This window comes from Odontomachus brunneus, unplaced genomic scaffold (assembly GCF_010583005.1).
Source record: "Odontomachus brunneus isolate Ranch 3 - 2012 unplaced genomic scaffold, Obru_v1 Obru_scaffold_108, whole genome shotgun sequence".
In the NCBI taxonomy this organism is placed as follows: Eukaryota; Metazoa; Arthropoda; class Insecta; order Hymenoptera; family Formicidae; genus Odontomachus; species Odontomachus brunneus.
In genome coordinates, this window is record NW_022639558.1 from 226,897 (window position 1) to 244,792 (window position 17,896).

At 40.9% G+C, this 17,896-nt stretch overlaps 4 protein-coding genes across 8 annotated transcripts; 2 read left to right on the forward strand and 2 right to left on the reverse strand.

Moving 5' to 3' along the window:
• Positions 1-373: 373 nt before the first annotated feature.
• LOC116849162 lies at positions 374-4,897 on the forward strand. Its single transcript, XM_032826054.1, has 4 exons — positions 374-960; positions 1,600-1,710; positions 1,834-2,097; positions 2,214-4,897. Exons 1-4 carry the CDS (start codon positions 705-707, stop codon positions 2,405-2,407), a joined length of 825 nt encoding a protein of 274 aa, XP_032681945.1. The 5' UTR covers positions 374-704; the 3' UTR covers positions 2,408-4,897.
• LOC116849160 (radial spoke head 1 homolog) lies at positions 4,724-8,303 on the reverse strand. 2 transcript variants are annotated; one of them, XM_032826052.1, is made up of 7 exons: positions 8,159-8,303; positions 7,858-8,038; positions 7,481-7,700; positions 6,716-6,942; positions 6,203-6,319; positions 5,827-5,967; positions 4,724-5,193 (listed from the first exon to the last, which is right to left on the reverse strand). In XM_032826052.1, the coding sequence occupies exons 2-7, from the start codon at positions 7,921-7,923 to the stop codon at positions 5,047-5,049; spliced, it is 918 nt and encodes a 305-aa protein (XP_032681943.1). In that variant the 5' UTR covers positions 7,924-8,038; positions 8,159-8,303; the 3' UTR covers positions 4,724-5,046. The 2 variants fall into 2 exon arrangements, with proteins under 2 accessions (XP_032681943.1, XP_032681944.1); XM_032826053.1 differs by lacking the exons at positions 6,203-6,319; positions 8,159-8,303 and having other exon boundaries at positions 7,858-8,006.
• On the reverse strand, positions 8,104-17,551 carry LOC116849159 (RNA-binding protein 42). The gene is made up of 5 exons (XM_032826051.1): positions 17,316-17,551; positions 16,931-17,172; positions 16,465-16,839; positions 16,178-16,372; positions 8,104-8,415 (listed from the first exon to the last, which is right to left on the reverse strand). The coding sequence occupies exons 1-5, from the start codon at positions 17,354-17,356 to the stop codon at positions 8,291-8,293; spliced, it is 978 nt and encodes a 325-aa protein (XP_032681942.1). The 5' UTR covers positions 17,357-17,551; the 3' UTR covers positions 8,104-8,290.
• LOC116849163 lies at positions 11,849-16,029 on the forward strand. 4 transcript variants are annotated; one of them, XM_032826056.1, is made up of 5 exons: positions 11,849-12,016; positions 13,329-13,437; positions 14,459-14,738; positions 14,814-15,061; positions 15,594-16,029. In XM_032826056.1, exons 2-5 carry the CDS (start codon positions 13,434-13,436, stop codon positions 15,755-15,757), a joined length of 696 nt encoding a protein of 231 aa, XP_032681947.1. In that variant the 5' UTR covers positions 11,849-12,016; positions 13,329-13,433; the 3' UTR covers positions 15,758-16,029. The 4 variants fall into 4 exon arrangements, with proteins under 4 accessions (XP_032681947.1, XP_032681949.1, XP_032681950.1 ...); XM_032826058.1 differs by having other exon boundaries at positions 11,850-12,016; positions 13,313-13,437; XM_032826059.1 differs by lacking the exon at positions 11,849-12,016 and adding an exon at positions 12,774-13,072.
• Positions 17,552-17,896: the final 345 nt, after the last annotated feature.

Here is a 17,896-nt window from a genome sequence, read left to right on the forward strand (position 1 = left end):
TCAACTGAACATACCGAACGTAGATTCTCTTCCACGTGATATTTCTTTGTCTTCTTGGAAATGCGTAAACTATTTATAAATCCACGATAATTGTCGTACGCTTTCTTCAAGTCTTTATTCGTGTCCATGAGAATTTCTCCCAATTTAACATAAAATTTGATCACGACACGATACTCCATGTCGGAAATAACAATGCCATAAACACACGGGATAGAATTGTTCTTTATATTGTCAAATTCAAACCGTAAAAGTTATATAGCAGCAAGCACATATAATTCGGCAAAGTCAACGCTCTGCAATTATTTCTAGTTGATAACAGTAGAACATCGATGTTATCGACGTCAGATGCGATGCGAATCCTCCGTCTCACACAGGATCACCTGCGTCTGACCTGTGTCTGACCCGTATGTGACGCCGACGCCGACGCGGCACGTTCCGAGGAGGAACGAGAGATTAAATAGCAACAGTATTCAAAGGTTCGAAACAGCTCCAAGACTCGTTTTCTACTTGATCGTAGATATAAACCGCGAGACCTCGTCGTGTGCGCGTAAAACAGCAAGATTCGACGTTCCTCCTCCCGAGAGAAATAGTTTGGACGTGCAAGTTCTAGGTTATAGAGGCCAGCGTTCGGCCCAATGTAAACCAATGTGAACGACAAGATAGCGATCAGTCAATTCGGCCAGTTTGGAAGCTTAGCGAGCCTTATGTATTGGAATAGAACGGCGGCCGGTGGTGTGCGCGAAGAAATGCCGCTAAGTTCGATCAGTCATACCGCGTGCACCACCATCGACACAGTGGAGAGTGTAAACCCTGGTACCAGCACGCAGATAACATCAACCTGCTGCACTGTCCTACCACCACCGCCTTATCATAATATTAATTTACCCCTCGGACATCCCTCTACGTTGACCAACGAACGTGGTGCACCGCCCTCGTACGAAGAAGCTATAGATCCTAATGGTATGTTGTGTAATGTTTATTAGTTGCATCTTGTATTCTGTATTGAGGTAAAAGTATCAATGCCTGGACACATACCTAATATTCTTGTTTTGGTCCTTAAATATAGATATTTAGCCATATTTTAATATAAGATATATGTGTATTTTTTTGTATCTTGGACAAAAACAATATAGCTTATAAATATAATTGTGCTTACCAGATTCAATAGTAAAATATGGAACTAATTATGTGATTGTTGCAACTGCAGAGCAATTACTGAATTATTGATGTTGCAGCAGTGACAATATCTAGTTGCTTCAACCAGAGTGTATCTATGGTAAATAAATAGATCCTAACTGGTTTTTTTGATTCACAACCAGATCACATGCAATTACATTGTAGTTGATGTATCAAAGTTACTGAATCATATCAACTATACACATCGTCACACAAAGATAATTAGATTGATACAACTATGTTACAACTAAATATTTCTGGTTACTTGCACCATAGATTTTCTTTCCATGATTGGGAGTTAAAATATTTGTATTTAAGGACCAAAATGAAAACAGAATATTCACAGCTAAGTATATGTCCAAGCATTAATATATTTTTATTTTATATTGTCAAGTATGGCAAATATCTTGATATCTCTTGCAGCTCCACCACCATCTTATGATTCCCTATTTGGTCGTATGAGGGAAGCTCGTAAAGTCTCAAAAGGAATATTCGATTTCTTGAAGAATATAATCTTTCTACTCTTGGGCACAAGTAGGTGCCCAAGCTATGTTTACCCAGTTAGATAAGCAATTACACAGATAGATACTTATCTAACTACTCCACAGATGTGACCTGATCTTTAAACATAAAGCACGAAATTATCTTATTTTTCAGTCGGCTGTACCATCATTCTTGGAGTAACAATAGTAGTACCAATTTGTATGATGGTCATCGGGGGATTGTATCTGTACGATTGCCCACAGGGTGAATACATTCCCGTATACTTGTTAGTGGGTGGTGGATTTGGAGTATTTAAACAATTGTTACACTTATCAGCTAGAGTGAGACAGCGTCAAGAAGAGAGAGATGAAGAAAGGATAAGGCAATCACCCACACAGACTCTGATCAATTGTTTTATGCTTGGATGGTTCATTATCGGTGGGTAGCTACATGTTTTAAATAAAATTGTTATCTTAAGACACTGTTGTGTGAATCTGTGTGAATTGAACGTACCATTCTCATTTCCGAGCCTCTAATAGATTTCATTATTACAGGCTCTATGTGGGTATACAAAGAATACGAGCCGAATTACGATCCAGCTTTGGGAAAGTACTGCAACAAGACGTTATATTTATTCGCCTTCTGGCTGATCACATCGGTCTACATATGTTTAGGTGTTGTAACAGCTGGCCTGTGCAGTATTTCCGTAGCTAGTATCGCGTTTCAGAGATCGCCACCGCAAGTCTGAAACAGCGCGGCTTCGTGCTCGTATTCACATCTCTAAGATTATAATACCCAGGACCATCCGTATTTAACAAAGTCGGGAACGTGCAACTCGCTGTATTTATCGAAATGAAGACACGTAACTCAAGGTTGCACGCCCTACGTCAACGGATGATCCAAAGTGTGTGAGCGCAGTCTCTCGCGTTACGTGATAACCGCGGCTTCTCATGGGAACCTACGAATACCACACTCTCTCCTGGTCGTTAAATACGAATCATTCATTTTTTTATATATCGGACGCGCCAATAATCGGATCGGAAGTTCAAGTATGGAGGGATCTCCATACTTTGTATATAGATGCGGATTGCACATGTTGTAAACGTTGAAAATCTCATTTTGGGAGCAAACCGACGAAAGTCACTCGAGCGACCACGACATCGTCTTTTCACCGAAGTGAGTCGCTTCGCAGATAAAGAAAGAAAAACAAAGGGGGCGCAAGAATTTCGTCCACGTTTACGTACCTGAGATGCTTAAACGACTATTTCGAAAGAAATCGTTGGCACGTTAAACGCACATTGAGTATTCGCGCGGACGCGCGAGTTCGACATGAATCTCAAACGGAAGATCGTCCAAAAGGACATCTCTTATTCGTGCGAAGGGGCGCGATTATCCCCTTAGTTGACTCGATAATCAGACGACGCTGTAGCGTCGCGACGCCAACTACGTAGAATCGATTCAAATTTATCGAGATTGTCGATCTCCCAAGGAAATCGGAGAACCAACGACACATCGACACGTCGACGTTCTCCCGTTTCTCTCTTCCGCGACAGCCTCTGCCGGCTTCTAAGAACATTTGAAGAGACGAGAGAAAGCGGAGTCGCTTCGACCGGATTTAAGGGCTGTGTGTCGCGTTAATCGCGGATTCTCGAATCTTGTGCCAAGTGGACGCGGAGTCGCAGACCAAAGTATTTTGCTATGACGGTGTTGCTCGCGCTAGCGCATTGCGTGCGCTACGGTTTCTATATTAACGATGCACATACTCGCTCCTCTCTTCTCCCCTCTCACGGAATTCTCCTCGCCGACGGCGGGCTGGTGGTGTGCGCGGGCGCGACTCGCACACCACGTTTACGGCGATACGACGGTCTAACACGTAACTCCGCGGTAATAAATGTTAGTCATCGCATCGCGCTATCGTTCTCCTTTGACTTCTTATCTATGTTAAGCACTTTATGCATTTTACGGACAATGTACAGTCAAAGTACGCACTCCGCTTGCTCGTGACGTAACTTATTCTTAAAAGACTGCGATCCTGTGCGCGACAATTTATATTTATTCGCCCTCACCTCCGTCCTCTTACGCCTCTATAGATCTTCTTTGATCTTTTTTGTGTTTATACATACGATTAATTTTTTTTTTTTTTCTTTAGAGAAGGTCGCTGAGCGATCAATCAGGAAAGTATGAATGTTTTTTCTTTTTTTCTTTTTTTTTTCTTTTTCAAAATGTTTATCCTAAGAAAAACTAAAAACGACAGTATTTGTCAGTATTGTTTGAGCTTGTTATTTTTCAAACAATAAAGATGGAATCAGCACGCTCAATTGTCGTCGACGCAGCGTCGATATGGACTTGTTTGTAACTCGATTAAACGACTGTATTATGAAGAGTATTATGAAGAATAATCGCTGTGTAAATACTTAATACCGTTCCTTCTACTTTCGTACGACTTGATCTGTTTTTCCGACTCGAGTTTAGTCTTCCTCTCACTCAGTTCGTTTATAAGAACATAATTATCCCGAGCATAGTTAGATGTAAGCGTAGACGTAGACGTAGAGACTGAGGCGAACACAGACACAGGCACGCGCACAGTCGTGCCTATGATTGTGCGAAGAGTCTCACTAATATGCTTATGCGCGTAATGAATTAATAATAACCAAGCTTAATGCATTCAACTTCGCGTAAATATAATGCGACACACTCACACACGCATACACATATTACTAAACTTATCGTATGATAAGCTCAATTGCAAGCTTATTATATGTATAGGATGCGATAGAATACGCGGTATGACCGGGAAAAGGAAGGAATTTCTTGCGCGCAAACAATAAATCCAAGAAGCGGAGTAAACGTGTTTTCTCGTTCGAGGTTTTTTTGCCGTGTTCCCGAGCGAAGGACGATCGTTCAGCGCTCTTGATTTATTCTCGCAACGACGTATTAATCCGTTTCCTTTTTCGGTCACGCCGCGAATTGGCTCGCGCTCAACGTACGATTCGATCGCATACATTAATTATCGCGTTCAGCAACGCACGAACTGGGGATAACTGTAAATAATACGATCTAAATGTATGATTATACTGATTGAGCGGATACGTGTTTACGTTGCATTTATTATGCTATTACAAGATGACGAGATTAATTTACGATAATGTATAATTGCATTCCTATGTTGTATGCATGGCATAAAAGCATAACGCACATTTGTTGTTACGATTTCTTAAAATAAAGCGCTTGAAAATCACTTGTTCTCTTTTTTATTTTTGGCATGATGCAAAGTTACACGCTGCAAATTGACAATGAGACACGCGCACGTTTACGATTAAAATTAGCAATCGAATCTCTGTCTGCCTGCTGATCTCGGTTATCGCGTAGATCGATTCGCAGTCACAATTACGCACCGCCGAACTCAAACGGCATCTCGCCGTGATAGTACTTCAAGTATTCCTCGTGATAATCCTCCTCTGGATATTCGGGGTAGGGCTCGATCTTCGGCCAGATGTCTTCCTCGCTCTTCTCAATCGTGGATGCCGTCGACGCCTGTCGCGAATATCACGATGAGACGTTTATATAACAGGACAGTGCACGGCTATATTAAATTAACTTCTAATCGTCGCACCGGATATACCGGTTATGTAGCCACGATTACAAATGATTGCGGAAGTAATCGTAGTTCAAGCGCGATGCGCTGGAAATAGCCGGATATTCTCGATTTCTCGTCAGTGCGACGTGATTGATTGGAGTTCACTTCGCCGAAAAATTCGTTTCCGTTCCTGACGATCCAACCAACGCATTAAGAAAAGGCAGCCGGATATACGTCACCACGCGAAATACTGTTCCGCTCTCTGATATTAATTCACCTCAATCATTTAATCCGAACGAGAAAACATGCAACTATGTACGCGCGCGTTGAAATTCTAAAATCCGCTTCGATCGTCGCGCGTTCATATAATTCGCGTGAATTATGACTACGACCCAGATTCTAGCGCGAGAAATTCTACAATTATCCCGAATGTATTCAGGATATCCCGGGGAATATCCTAGTACATCGAGAATAATCTCAGAATTATACTATTTATCCTATTAAAGGACATTTTATATTATTAAAAGACGTTATTAAAGGATGCTCAAAAGTCGTGCACGTGCGTGTGCCAAAGAATATGGGACAATTACCTCCTCTCGCAAGACTTCCGCTTCTGGCGGCAATAATTCAGGATTGTAAGACGTGATACAACGTGCACGCCAGACCGGTAGAACGCCTGTTCCCGGTGAAGACGGTGCTTCTGCAGCTGCCTCCAGCTTTTCGTCTTCCTCCTGTTTCAATAGTTTTATTTCTTTGACAGATGATCGTAATTCACGTCGCATTTGCAGCGTCACATGGTCTTTGTGTCCACCCTATGTCGCAGATTACGAAAGTGTCTGCTCCATAGAGGAAGTAACTCGCGGTAACAAGCGAAGAACAACATAAGGAAGTCTCTTCAGCGGCTTTGGTCGGCTCGTTTGATACTCGCGTTTTAATTCGTTCAGATAAAAAGCGAGATATGCTTACCTTGACTATCTTATCCGCGGGAATCGAGGTCGGATCGTACGCAGAGTCATTCACGTGTATGTAATGACCGTGCTGCATGCACGCGTTCTCGAAGACGAAGCATCCACGTCCGTACGGCTACATCGTGCGGTAATATCTCTGCTTAACACGCAATTAACGCTGCCTCGAATTTCTAATATTTTCTGCTCAAATTTTTATAAAAGGAAGGAAAGAGAGAGTTCGGTTCGGTCCGACTCGTCACGCAGATTGGTGCAAAAGGTTCGTCGTGTTCATCAAATAAAATAAAGAATGAAATTATTCAATTTCGGTCAATAATTAAAAAAATAGACATTAACAAAAATGGTCAATAAATAAAAAGACAATAAAAAGAAATGAATATCAACTCAGTATTTTTTAGACATCTAATAAGAAGAGAGAGAAACTTCTTGTTTCTCTTTTAACTCTCAAATTTCCTACGAGAATTTAACAGAGAAATGAAAAATCTTTTACGTCAATCTAATTTGTACCTCGTACCAGGTTCGATTTCCAGAAACCGTGGAAGCGGTGGCGTAGGTGAACGAGTTGGCCGGGTCCTTCCATGCGGTCCTTCATCCATGTGCCCATAAACTTCGCTCCCGTATCGGCGTACAGATACGTTCCCATACCGTGACGAAGATCCTCCTTCCATGAGCCCTCGTAGATGTCATTGTTCGCGTAAAAATAAACGCCGAAGCCGTGTTTCGCGTCGTGTTTCCATTCTCCTACGATTCACCGCGTTACCGAAATACGCGGCGACGTTAGAAGAAATCTTCAAGTACTGCTGTTCCTCGCAGTTTCGGTAGATCGAGCAGAAGAAATCTCAGAGAGAGAAAGAGAAAAGGAGGGAAGGAAGGAGAGAGAGAAAGAGAGAGAGAGAGAGAGAGAAAGAGGAATGCGCACACCCCCCCCGTCATGCAGTCGCAATTCTTCGTCCAAATACGAGGTCGACGGATAAGAAGACGTGAAAGAGAAACAAAATTCGCTGTGTCTGTTACGAGCTGCGAGCTATGAAGATGCCGAGAGCGTCGTCGTGCTCGTTCTCGCGGATTGTCGCGCGCGTGAATCGCGACTCGTACACATACGGCTCCTTCGGAATTCCTGGCACGCACGCTCTCCTCTAGAGATATCTGACGTGCGATATAAAAATAATTGTACGAATATATATATACATATACATATGGACGTATCGACCCACGTGCGTCCCGGAGTGCGACTTCCTCGGGTCTGATTCGACTCCTATTTTTGTACATTCTTCCGTACCTTCGTATCGCGTTCCGTCAGGGTACCAAAAGATCCCTTGGCCGTATTTATGTCCCTGCCTCCAGTCGCCGTTGTAGCGAGCACCATTTTTGAACGCGTAGACACCTTTGCCGTGCCTGAGCCCGTGGCGATACTGGCCGACGTACACGTCGCCGTTCGGCAGCAGAGCCTTCCCGCTGCCGTGTCGCTCGTTGTTCTCGTTTCTCTCGCCTTGGTACACCTGCGATTGTTCGCAGAGACCACTCGCAACGACGACAACAGCGTTTCGCGCGACGCGTCGGAAATTAACGTGCGGTTATCTCATGCGCGATGCAATCATTTTACCAACGGAAGATGCATGTATTCACAGACATGGCAATATGATTGTTCTATATTACCCCGAGTGGATGAACCTCCGCCTCTCCGCGCCCATCCAGTCGGTCCGTCGCCCGCGGACTTTCCATTTTGCGTTCTGTCACTCGCAGTGCAACAGTCAGTCGGGATCTCGATCTCGCTACAATCTTCCGCTAATCGATCTTACGCGCCGTCAACTGTCCTTTTACACAAGCCGTACACATTCTGGAAGAATAATGTTGTTTATCTAAAACATCTGCGACGAAGAATGAAATCCAAGACACGGTGGATTCGCGATATAATATTTATTGATACACATCTTAATAAATTAATTTATAACTAAACCGAATGTCATCTTCTTGTCTTTGCACTCTTTCTCTCCAAGACTGTCGTCCAAACGATTGCTCAGAATACGCAAGCATCCAAACAATCGTATTCTTCCTCAATTTTATCGAAATTCCAACGATAAAGATCGCATCATCGACCAGTGAGCAATCCGATCAATGCTTGTTTCTCTTTTTCCTTTTTGCGCACAGTCTCCAAATTTCTCTGCTTCCAGGAGCTCTTCCGCAGCTTTATCGGACGCGATCCCACGTATCGTCCTGAAACACAAGAGTTATGTCTCAGGTGAGTACAAAATACTTGACAAGCAAGTGTTCGATCGCAGATGCGATTCACGTATCGTTATTGTTACCGAAAAGTCAAGCTTGCGTGTGGCAACAGTCGATCGCGATGTTTTTTTCGCGCCAACGTATTTTGTATTCGGAGAAGATAAAGGTGAAATAGGAAGGGACCGTCCGTCGTGTCGTAAATACAAGATACGTAAGATTTTAGAAATATGACTCGAAGAAGGCATCTTCGTAATACGGGAACAGCTGTCGATCGTCAAAACGTTTTTCGCGTGCACTGTACATATTATTTCAAATTCATGATGCACCTGTTTCTTCGCTGCATCTACGTATCTTGCGTCTTCTATGCAATTCTGCCACGAGTAAAAAAAGGAAAGTTAAGCCGAATAACAACGTGACCGCAGTTGCATCGAAGTCCCGAGAACGCACGAAGCGCTATAGTATTCGCGTGACCAAAAATATCCTTTCGAATAGCCAAGTATCAATGAGAAATTCCAGTAAAGAGAACACGTTGCGTCGAAGGGGCTCACGACCTCGGTTCTCTCATTCTCTCCTTCGTGCGCGATCTCGATTCCCGATCTCGATCGCCCACGCATCGAACTCTTTGTCATTCTTACTGCGCTTCTGCAAGAGGCGGGCGCGAAACGAAACGGTCCCTCCATTCAATCCTCAAATTCATTTCATGCCTCAAATTAAATCACTCTCGCACATACACGCAGGATCGCACACTGCACCGCACTTGGCGGATAATTGACTTTACTTACACTCATATGTCATATCTTGACGATTTAATTCGCGCTTGCAAGAAGAAGAATATCCTATTGCATTACGTTTCTTCAATTATAAAATCTCAATCTTAATCTACATCTAAGTTCCCGAAGTTAATGAATTCCAATCCGTGACAAATCTTTCAATTTTACGAATTTCATCTAAATAGAATGTAATGAATTCAACAAACTAACAATTTTAAACAATCGTGCGACTAAGAGACAGGCACGATTGTATTCGGCCACGTGAGCAAAAATCATCCGAATCGAGATAAAGCGCATCAAAAAAAGCAGCAGGGGATAATGGATCAGCTGTGTAAATTTTGATCATCGGCGGTCGCGAGGTTGCACTGCGGGCCATCGATCAGTCTCGGGCCTCCGCGAGTACCTCGAGCGACCACTTCATATATCCGTTCGATTATGCATCATATCCACGACCCTGTGCCTCGAATGCGCCGCAATAATATTCACATGCGATCGTGCGTGTATCCTCTCAGTTATGTTCATTCGCACATTCGTTCCGACTACTTGTTGCTTCGTCCGCTTCGTTTCACGCACCGTTCGTGAAGCTGAACGCGGATCTCCCTCTCTCATCCCCAAAAGAATTCTCTCTCTTTCTCTCTCCCCTTCTCCTCTCTGTTTTCCCGTTCACATACGGAAAAAAATCTCAATTCATGCAATTGTTTAGGAACTAGAATAAAATTTGGCGATGTGAAATGATATTTCTGTTACCACAATCAAAAATATTTATCTAAACATTCAGCTATATTAAGGACGTATTGAGTCCCCGTAAAAAAGTCATTAGTAATTAAAAATATGTTAATATTACTATTTTTGTATAAAAACGTATATATCTTTTTTTCTTACACAGTTTACTTTATATTATTTGTTATTTTTAAACTTTTATCTGTGAATTACAATAAAACTTTTCATACATATTTTAGATACTTAAAATACAAAAATATATAAAAAATAAGGTTTCTGTCATTATTTTTAATTATTTTTTTCCTTTGCTAAAAATAGCAAAATTATATATATTTGTATAACAGCGCGAATAAAAATATTTCCAAATAGCAGAATGTCATCAAATAACATTGATAACGCTTCTAACGTTATGTATTAATACGTCATTGACGTCATTATGCTCGCTAGGGCTTACATATTAAAGTGAAGTAACTTTTAATTCAGGATCTAATTCAAATTATTTGGATTATTTTTAGATCCAATATAAATTAATCTGTACTTTTTCAAAACGTTTACATTGCTTTGAGGTAAATGAGCGAGACATTCTTAAAACTTGATTGTAATAACTGAGAACAATTGACTGATTAGAAATTTCTTGTAGGAGTCTTTCATCCTTACAACCAAGTTTAGTCCCTGTTCTTATTAAGCAAAGAAAAATACAGTTAAAACTAACGGAATTGTCTTTCCTGTATATGGGTGAAATTTGGAATAGATCGTTGATCAAGAGCCAGAATTTCGGTGGGTCGACAAAAAAGATTTTTTCAAAAAGACAAAATCATGTATAATCGATATTGAATCGTACAAGACGACGATTTCACCCCAATGTTGGGATTCTATAACTTGTTATCGTTACGTTATCGTTATCGAGTTAACGATAATTTCGTTATCGTTGCGTAGCTTTTCTACGATATACAAAAGCTGCGCAACGATAACGAAACTGTCGTTAACTCTAATAACGAGTTACAGAATCCAGCAGTGGTCTCTTTCCACGGACAACTGAATGCGGGGGAGTTTTTGAGTTGGTATTTTAGGACATTTCGAGTGTCTGGAATGGGAGAGGCCTCGATTGCTTCGTGATTATGCGACAAGCACGCCGCGTTCTCGCGATAAACCTTTCCGCGGAGACCCACGTATCGCGCGCGATTCGACGACCGCGGCTGCGAGAAATTTCGGCAGATTCCCGCGCGAAATCACCGCGGCATGTGAGTCACCGATCTTTCGCACGCGTGTTATATTTTATCATGCATTAAGCGCACCGAAAACTGAGCGCACCGCTCGACAAATGACTATAAATAACGGCATTTTACAACATTCCTTGCATACCTTTTAGATACCGCCTCTTCGTATTCGCGTCCGAAATACCGCGAATGATCGATCCAGAAAAGTCGCGCTGTACGAGACTACGCTTTGTACTTTGTTCCACATCGGAAAACGCCACGCAACCCTAACAACGAGTATACATGTCTCCACGAGCGTACACAAATATTCGTAAAAAGGAAAACATCTATCCCGGCTGAATGAGTTCCGTAGGAAGATCACAAGCCGGTAATTAATTCACTAGCCGCGACTCACAATTCTTTTCACTCGCAACTCGTATTCTTGCGCGGAAAAGAGAACCTGCTCAAATCGAGGGAAACCTCGAAAAGAAACACAAATGCCGTAATGATTATCACGGCGACAACGACGGCGACGTCGATGACGACGATAACCGATGATGAGAGCAAATGTGTAAAAATAAGAAAAGAAAGAAAAACACACAGAAGAAACCAAGAGGGACCACGAATAATTGATTCGCGCAGCCTGCCGCGAGCTTTTCGATTGGTTCTGGTAAAGAGGGTGGGGTATTACGGGAATTTATAGTAGGAGGTAGGGGGTTGTTGAATGAATAGCGGAACGCTTCGGCCTCTTGACGCACTTGGTCGCACCCACCCCGACGATCACCTGGAACCATATATACGGTTCCGCGTTCGAGCAGAAAACCCGCCCTGAACGATCACCTCCGGAGTGCAGCCGAGAAAGTAGAAGTCGAACGAACGAACGAACGATTTCGGCGTATTCCGAAGGTACGTGTGTGTACGTGTTTGTTTTGTCTCTATTTTTTTTTCTAATAAGGCTTTTTATTCTCTCTCTTTTCTAATATATTCCTAGTATCTTTCTTAAATTCTTCTTTTTAACTTTCTACACCAAAGAGTTGACCGCCGTAATTGTGACTATGATCTTGCGTTTGTCAAATTATTTTCGCCGAATTTTGTGGTATTACACACCCCCGTGATTGCCAGTGTGACATAATTTTCATCGAATATTACGATTGGTTTTAATATTGGGTTGTATGATAAATAATCACAAATTTTTTAGATGAAATAAAATGATTATATCTTTATATCGCTCTAATTTTATGAAATTATGATCGATAACGTTTATGTATGCGAAGAATGGCAAAAGATCATAGATTAACGTTGTTTCATAAAGTTATCAATGACATAAAAACATTTCATTTTACCTAACAAATCTGACGTATCATGCAACTCAATATAATAGTGACTTGACGTTATCGTTGATGTGAAGTCGCGCTGATTCTTTCTTTTTCTCTTTAATAAAGCTTTTCACTCTCTTTCTCTCTCTCTCTCTCTCTCTCTCTCTTATTTTTCCTACCTTTTCTTCGACTATACGAAAGAATCGACCGCCGACTACGATCGCGATTACGAAGGCTCCGTCGCGTTTGGGGAATTGTTTTCGTTCAATATTGCCGCATTACCCTCTCTCTCTGACAAGCAGTGTGACATAATTTTCGTCGGACATTACAGTTGGTTTTAATATAACCGTGGCTTGACATTATCGTCGATACGAAATCGCGAATTCTGAAATAATAATGTTTACTTAAGAGATCTCGTAAACACAACGTAGCTTCGCGCATCAAGTCTACGTTCAAGTAATCGTTTAGCTAAGTGAAAAAAGATTCATTAGCGTGCCCCTCTCCGAGGTCTCCGACGTATTTGATCGTAGATCCTAGACGCGCGCGTCATTTTCCATCCGGTACACGCGACCACGTGCTAAGAGCGTGTATGAGCCGCGACGATATCGCGACGGGAAGAAAAAGAAGCGAGATTTAACGACATCGCGTATGTATCACGAGTATCTCGTTATTGTCGTGAAAATCGTCGTCGTGTCGCACACTTTTTGATCTCTCCACTCAGTCCAATAGCGTCGCGAGATAATGTTCTCCTCTTTCCTATCGCATCGTTGTTTTTAACGTGCCACTCATCACGCACGCTGTCTCGTGTGTGTATATATATGTGTTGTGTGTATACGGGTTTGCGTGTAGCACGATGTTAAAATTAGGCGGAATGTTGTATAAATAGTGTCGGGCCGTTGCAGAAATTTCGCGGGAGGAACGTAAACAGCGTACCTGCCTGTCAACAGAGAGTCCGATGATTGATGATTAATGAACGGGTCGCTCAATTGTGGCCAGGCGTCTGACGCATGCGTAAGTACGAAATTAATAGAATAATTAAGTGAAATTATAAATTTCAATATATCTCAATACATATTGTATATATTATATATATAAAAAAAATATATATCAATAACATATAATATATTATAATAATATAAATTTATCATTATAATACATATTATAATAATGTGTATATATATATATATATATATATATATATATATATATATATATATATATTATAATAATATATTGTAATAAATTCATATCATATAAATAGAATTGAAGTTGCTACGTCTTGAAAAATCAGGCTTTAAATTCCGCCATATCGGTTTCGCGAATTCTGAATTTTATTCACGAGAAAGATCCATGTTGCCGAAACTGATCGATAAATTTTGGTGAAGTAAACTTTTCAAAATACAATTAGTATACTCTTCACTAAAATGTTATACTTATAACTGGTAGTTCAGTGCAATCAGTAAAATCTCGCTGAAAGAATCAATTGATAGTAGCTGTTCCTGTTATTGATGCAGTTTGTAAACATAGACAGTGTCGTTGCAATCACAAGGAAGTCGAGTAATTACATCATCAAAAACGCAGAAAGTTGGACTTGACACAACGTATAACGAATTTGTAGCGTATGCAATTGTAGACTTTGCAATGAACTCTTCTTTCCATTGGTCGATATCATATCAGTGAGATATAAGCAATAAAGTGACAGTATTTCCACTGAAAATCAGTGATCATATTCTCTGATCGATGATCTCCTTTTTCTGATTTAATCAGAAACGTTTTTACTGATTGTCTTTAAGAGAGCATATGGCGAGTGAGAGAGAGCTTAGAAGACATGACAAACTATTCAAGTAAGAGAGAAGACATTTTCATCGACGGTCGGCAGGGTCTGTTTGTGACCTGATGAACTCGTGAACGCGATGAATGACGAGATTCGAGAGAACCGGATATTTGCGATTTCAGAACCGAGTAATCGTTCTTCTCAAGAACTCATGCTTCGAAAAATCATTGTAGCGTATCTTGTACTTCCTTGTTCTAGAAAAAGACGAAACTAATCAAACGGACGACGCGCTCAAGTATCGCGAATACGAAATGGGAACGAAGATAGTTTCTAGTCTACTCTCAGTGCTGATGCTGAATATATTGTGGACGGCGATCGGTTACGCGGCGCCGTTATTAAACGAGAGGGATCTTCGAGATGTTTCCACACCTGTAACAAAATGCTTCCCCAATGAACAATGCTGGGAGTGGTTATCGACACTGGGGACGCGCGGCGACACCGTTTTGGTAACCGACGGAGAAGACAGCGATATCTCGAAGTAATGATCTTCCACAAATTTCACCCAACACATCACACTACAACGAATTGAGTAAGAAAAAATGTTGTGCGGCAGGTTACAGTCCCGACGGCAAATCATGAGCCCGGCATCCGAGTTTGCGTTGAAGTCGTGGCCAGATATTACATCGGTAACGAAGGGACAAGTAATTCGATCATCCGCGTCGACCAATAAGCAGATACCAGTTAGGATCACAAAGAAAGAAATGTCCGGCTCCCGCAGCTGGGGCGCCGGCGGTATGCCTTTCTCCGTTCTCTATATGAACCCGCATCATTCACGACCGAATACAGCCACGGCAAAGTCAAGTGAGTACTTATGAGCATCGACACAGAAACGTTTCTCTTTGTGTATCCGTACACAGAAAAAAAATTACTGTCCATTTGAAACTGATATACTCAAATTAACAATCACTGTTTCATGTATATAAGTAACAATATGTAAGAGGAAGCATTTTAAAGTTTCCAATTAAACAATCTTATATAATTTAGTTAGAATATTATAACAGTCTCATAAAAAGTATAATATAATCATTTTGATAATAATAATATCCTCTTCCGATATTTGAAAATGTTATATTTTTAATTCAATATTTTGCGCTTTCTATTCATGAAAATTATTCTTGAGTAGTAAGAATATATATATTTTGCGCTTTCTATTTACGAAAATTATTCTTGAATAGTAAGAATATATATATTTTTTTTATGTAAAATGCATTGATGCAAATATCTTATCTTTGTTTAACGCCGTGTAATCTCATTTTGAGATTTACATGCCAAACATAAGGATAAAATAAAAAATAAGGAAAAATGTAAAATATTAAAAATCCACTTTTCACAGCTACTCAACGAACGGAACCTACTGCGACGGTCAGAAGCTCTAGTTCACCACCAATTGAACGTCCTAATCAACGAAAACGTCAACCTACTGTACAACCAAGAAGACAGTTTCTGACTATACCGCAGCTCTTTATATCGTATGGCTGGGATGCTTATGGAAAATAATAACGGAAAACCTTGATATATCCTCGATATCAAAGGACTATCGAGACGAGAACGAAAAGGGAGATAAAGAAATGTATATTGATGTTCACAATATACCTGAAAATGTGTAGGCAAGTCATGCATGAGGCGGTCGTAAACTTCTGTCGTAACTATAATTGATTCATTGGCAACGTTTAAGATTTTATTTTCATTTGTCTTCCTCATCACGAAGCTTCCCTCGTGCATTGTACATAAAAATACGGCGCAATAAAATTCTGTTTGCTACACAAATACATCGCTTTGACACTAATTCTACTGCTCTCACAAGTACTCGTCAGAAATCATAGAGCACTCGAGCGTAAAAAATAGAAAGAAATATTTACTTAACATACACAAACTGAGTCTACAGTAAAGCTATATAATAATAAAAACTTGGCTCACCATTCATTTCCTTCATCGCTTTGATAAAGTCCTGTGGATCTTTAAAAGACACGAATCCGAAACCCTTGGTTTTATTTGTCCGTTTGTCTCGAACTACCTTGGCTTTCTGGAAGCTGGGATACTTGCCGAACACTCTCACCAACATCTCGTCGGTGACGTCGTTGCCCAGATCTCCACAGAATATCCTGAAATCATCTGTGCAGGATAGAGGATGTTAGAACATGATTTTGAATGTACAATCTGAATGTACATTTTTTCTAAGATAAACATGCTTGTTTGTTACTGACCTTCGTCCCATTCTAATAAAGATGGATCCTCCCACGTTTGGCCACCAGCCATTCTTATGATTTTCTTATTCTTCTTCCCTCTACCCTTAGGATGGGTCTCCTCAGCACTGGCATTAGCCATGATGGAGCTTGCCTTTCCTTGGCTAATTGCTAGTTCTGCCGCTGTGCTGACACCTTTAACTTTTGGTTTCTTTTTACCCTCATCGTCAGGTATCTTTGTATTAATAATTTGCTCAATGATCTCAGGATGAATCATGGGTGTTGACGTAGATTCATAGGTTTTTGGTGTTGCACTCAAACATGGATCCACCATATTTGACATATATGGATTACTTATCTGTGCTGGCGAAGAGTATGTGGTGATAGGAACTGTATCTGCAGCAATCACCATCATCATCATGAAGCAAACTTTACAGAATCATTTCTATAACACTAAGATAATAAAAGTTATACAGTTTGAACTTACTTTGTCTTGCTACTTGCTGAGGAATTAACATTGGTGGTGGCGGGGGAGGAGGTGGAGGCGGTGGCGGTGGTGGAAAGCCGATCATCGGAGGAAACGCTAATGTCGCAGCAGCAGCCGCCGCGACGACCGATGTGGGTAGTTCATGTTGCTCCAATTGTCTGGCAACTTGATTGTATGTGTTTGCGCCTATCACCGGTCGTACGATTGGTGTCACAAGCTGTCCTCCGATTTCAGCTTCGAATCTGGAATTTATGTATAATGAATTAGTCAAAAACACAAATGTGTTAGCAAAATTATGTCCGTAATTTTAAAAAGAAAGAAAACGAAAGTTTGCGGATAGAAATAGAGGTTAAGTTAGGTTAAATCAACACACGTTGATTCCTACCTGTTCATTTCATCTTCCATTTGCCGAAGTTTGTCCTCCATATTTCTAAATGTTACTCGTTAACAAAATAATTCAATTATAACAATTACAAATATCAGTATAGACACAGCTTTGCACAATGAACACAACAAAATGCTTGTCTTGAGTTGATCTCTTTCTCCTTCCTTGGTTACAGGCTTGACTCGGTGGCCTTTTCACTTGTGAACGCTCTCCTTCCTCTTCTTCTTTTAAAAAAGGACAGTCTGCATCAAAAAGTGCTCGCAAACTAGTTTATAGGGTGCATCCAATACTACCAACAGCTCACTGAGTGCTCAGTGAGCTCTTACATCCGATTGGCATGTTCTTTTAGATCTAAAAATATATACCTATCAAATGCAAGAGTTTATTGAGCGCTCAATAAACTGAATGCATCTATAGAAAAAGAACCGTGATTCGCTATCCTAGGGTGTTCACGATAGTGAGTTCGGAGCGAGATCTCGATCCGGACAGAGTAGTATATGCGCACACCGTCAAAAATCGAGCCCCAAGGTTCTCTCTCTCTCTCTCTCTCTCTTTGGTTACAGACCTATATCTTTGGCCCT

Coding starts and splice junctions, on each gene's coding strand:
- LOC116849162 (XM_032826054.1), top strand. CDS start 705: ATGTATTGGAATAGAACGGCGGCCGGTGGTGTGCGCGAAGAAATGCCG. Junction 961..1,599: donor AGAAGCTATAGATCCTAATG/GTATGTTGTGTA, acceptor TATCTCTTGCAG/CTCCACCACCATCTTATGAT. Junction 1,711..1,833: donor CTTTCTACTCTTGGGCACAA/GTAGGTGCCCAA, acceptor CTTATTTTTCAG/TCGGCTGTACCATCATTCTT.
- LOC116849160 (XM_032826052.1), bottom strand. CDS start 7,923: ATGGAAAGTCCGCGGGCGACGGACCGACTGGATGGGCGCGGAGAGGCG. Junction 7,701..7,857: donor CGGAGGTTCATCCACTCGGG/GTAATATAGAAC, acceptor GAACAATCGCAG/GTGTACCAAGGCGAGAGAAA. Junction 6,943..7,480: donor TGACGGAACGCGATACGAAG/GTACGGAAGAAT, acceptor GGTGAATCGTAG/GAGAATGGAAACACGACGCG.
- LOC116849163 (XM_032826055.1), top strand. Junction 14,739..14,813: donor GAAGACAGCGATATCTCGAA/GTAATGATCTTC, acceptor GTTGTGCGGCAG/GTTACAGTCCCGACGGCAAA. Junction 15,062..15,593: donor TACAGCCACGGCAAAGTCAA/GTGAGTACTTAT, acceptor CACTTTTCACAG/CTACTCAACGAACGGAACCT.
- LOC116849159 (XM_032826051.1), bottom strand. CDS start 17,356: ATGGAGGACAAACTTCGGCAAATGGAAGATGAAATGAACAG. Junction 16,373..16,464: donor TTTATTAGAATGGGACGAAG/GTCAGTAACAAA, acceptor TATCCTGCACAG/ATGATTTCAGGATATTCTGT. Junction 8,416..16,177: donor AGCGATGAAGGAAATGAATG/GTGAGCCAAGTT, acceptor CTTGTGTTTCAG/GACGATACGTGGGATCGCGT.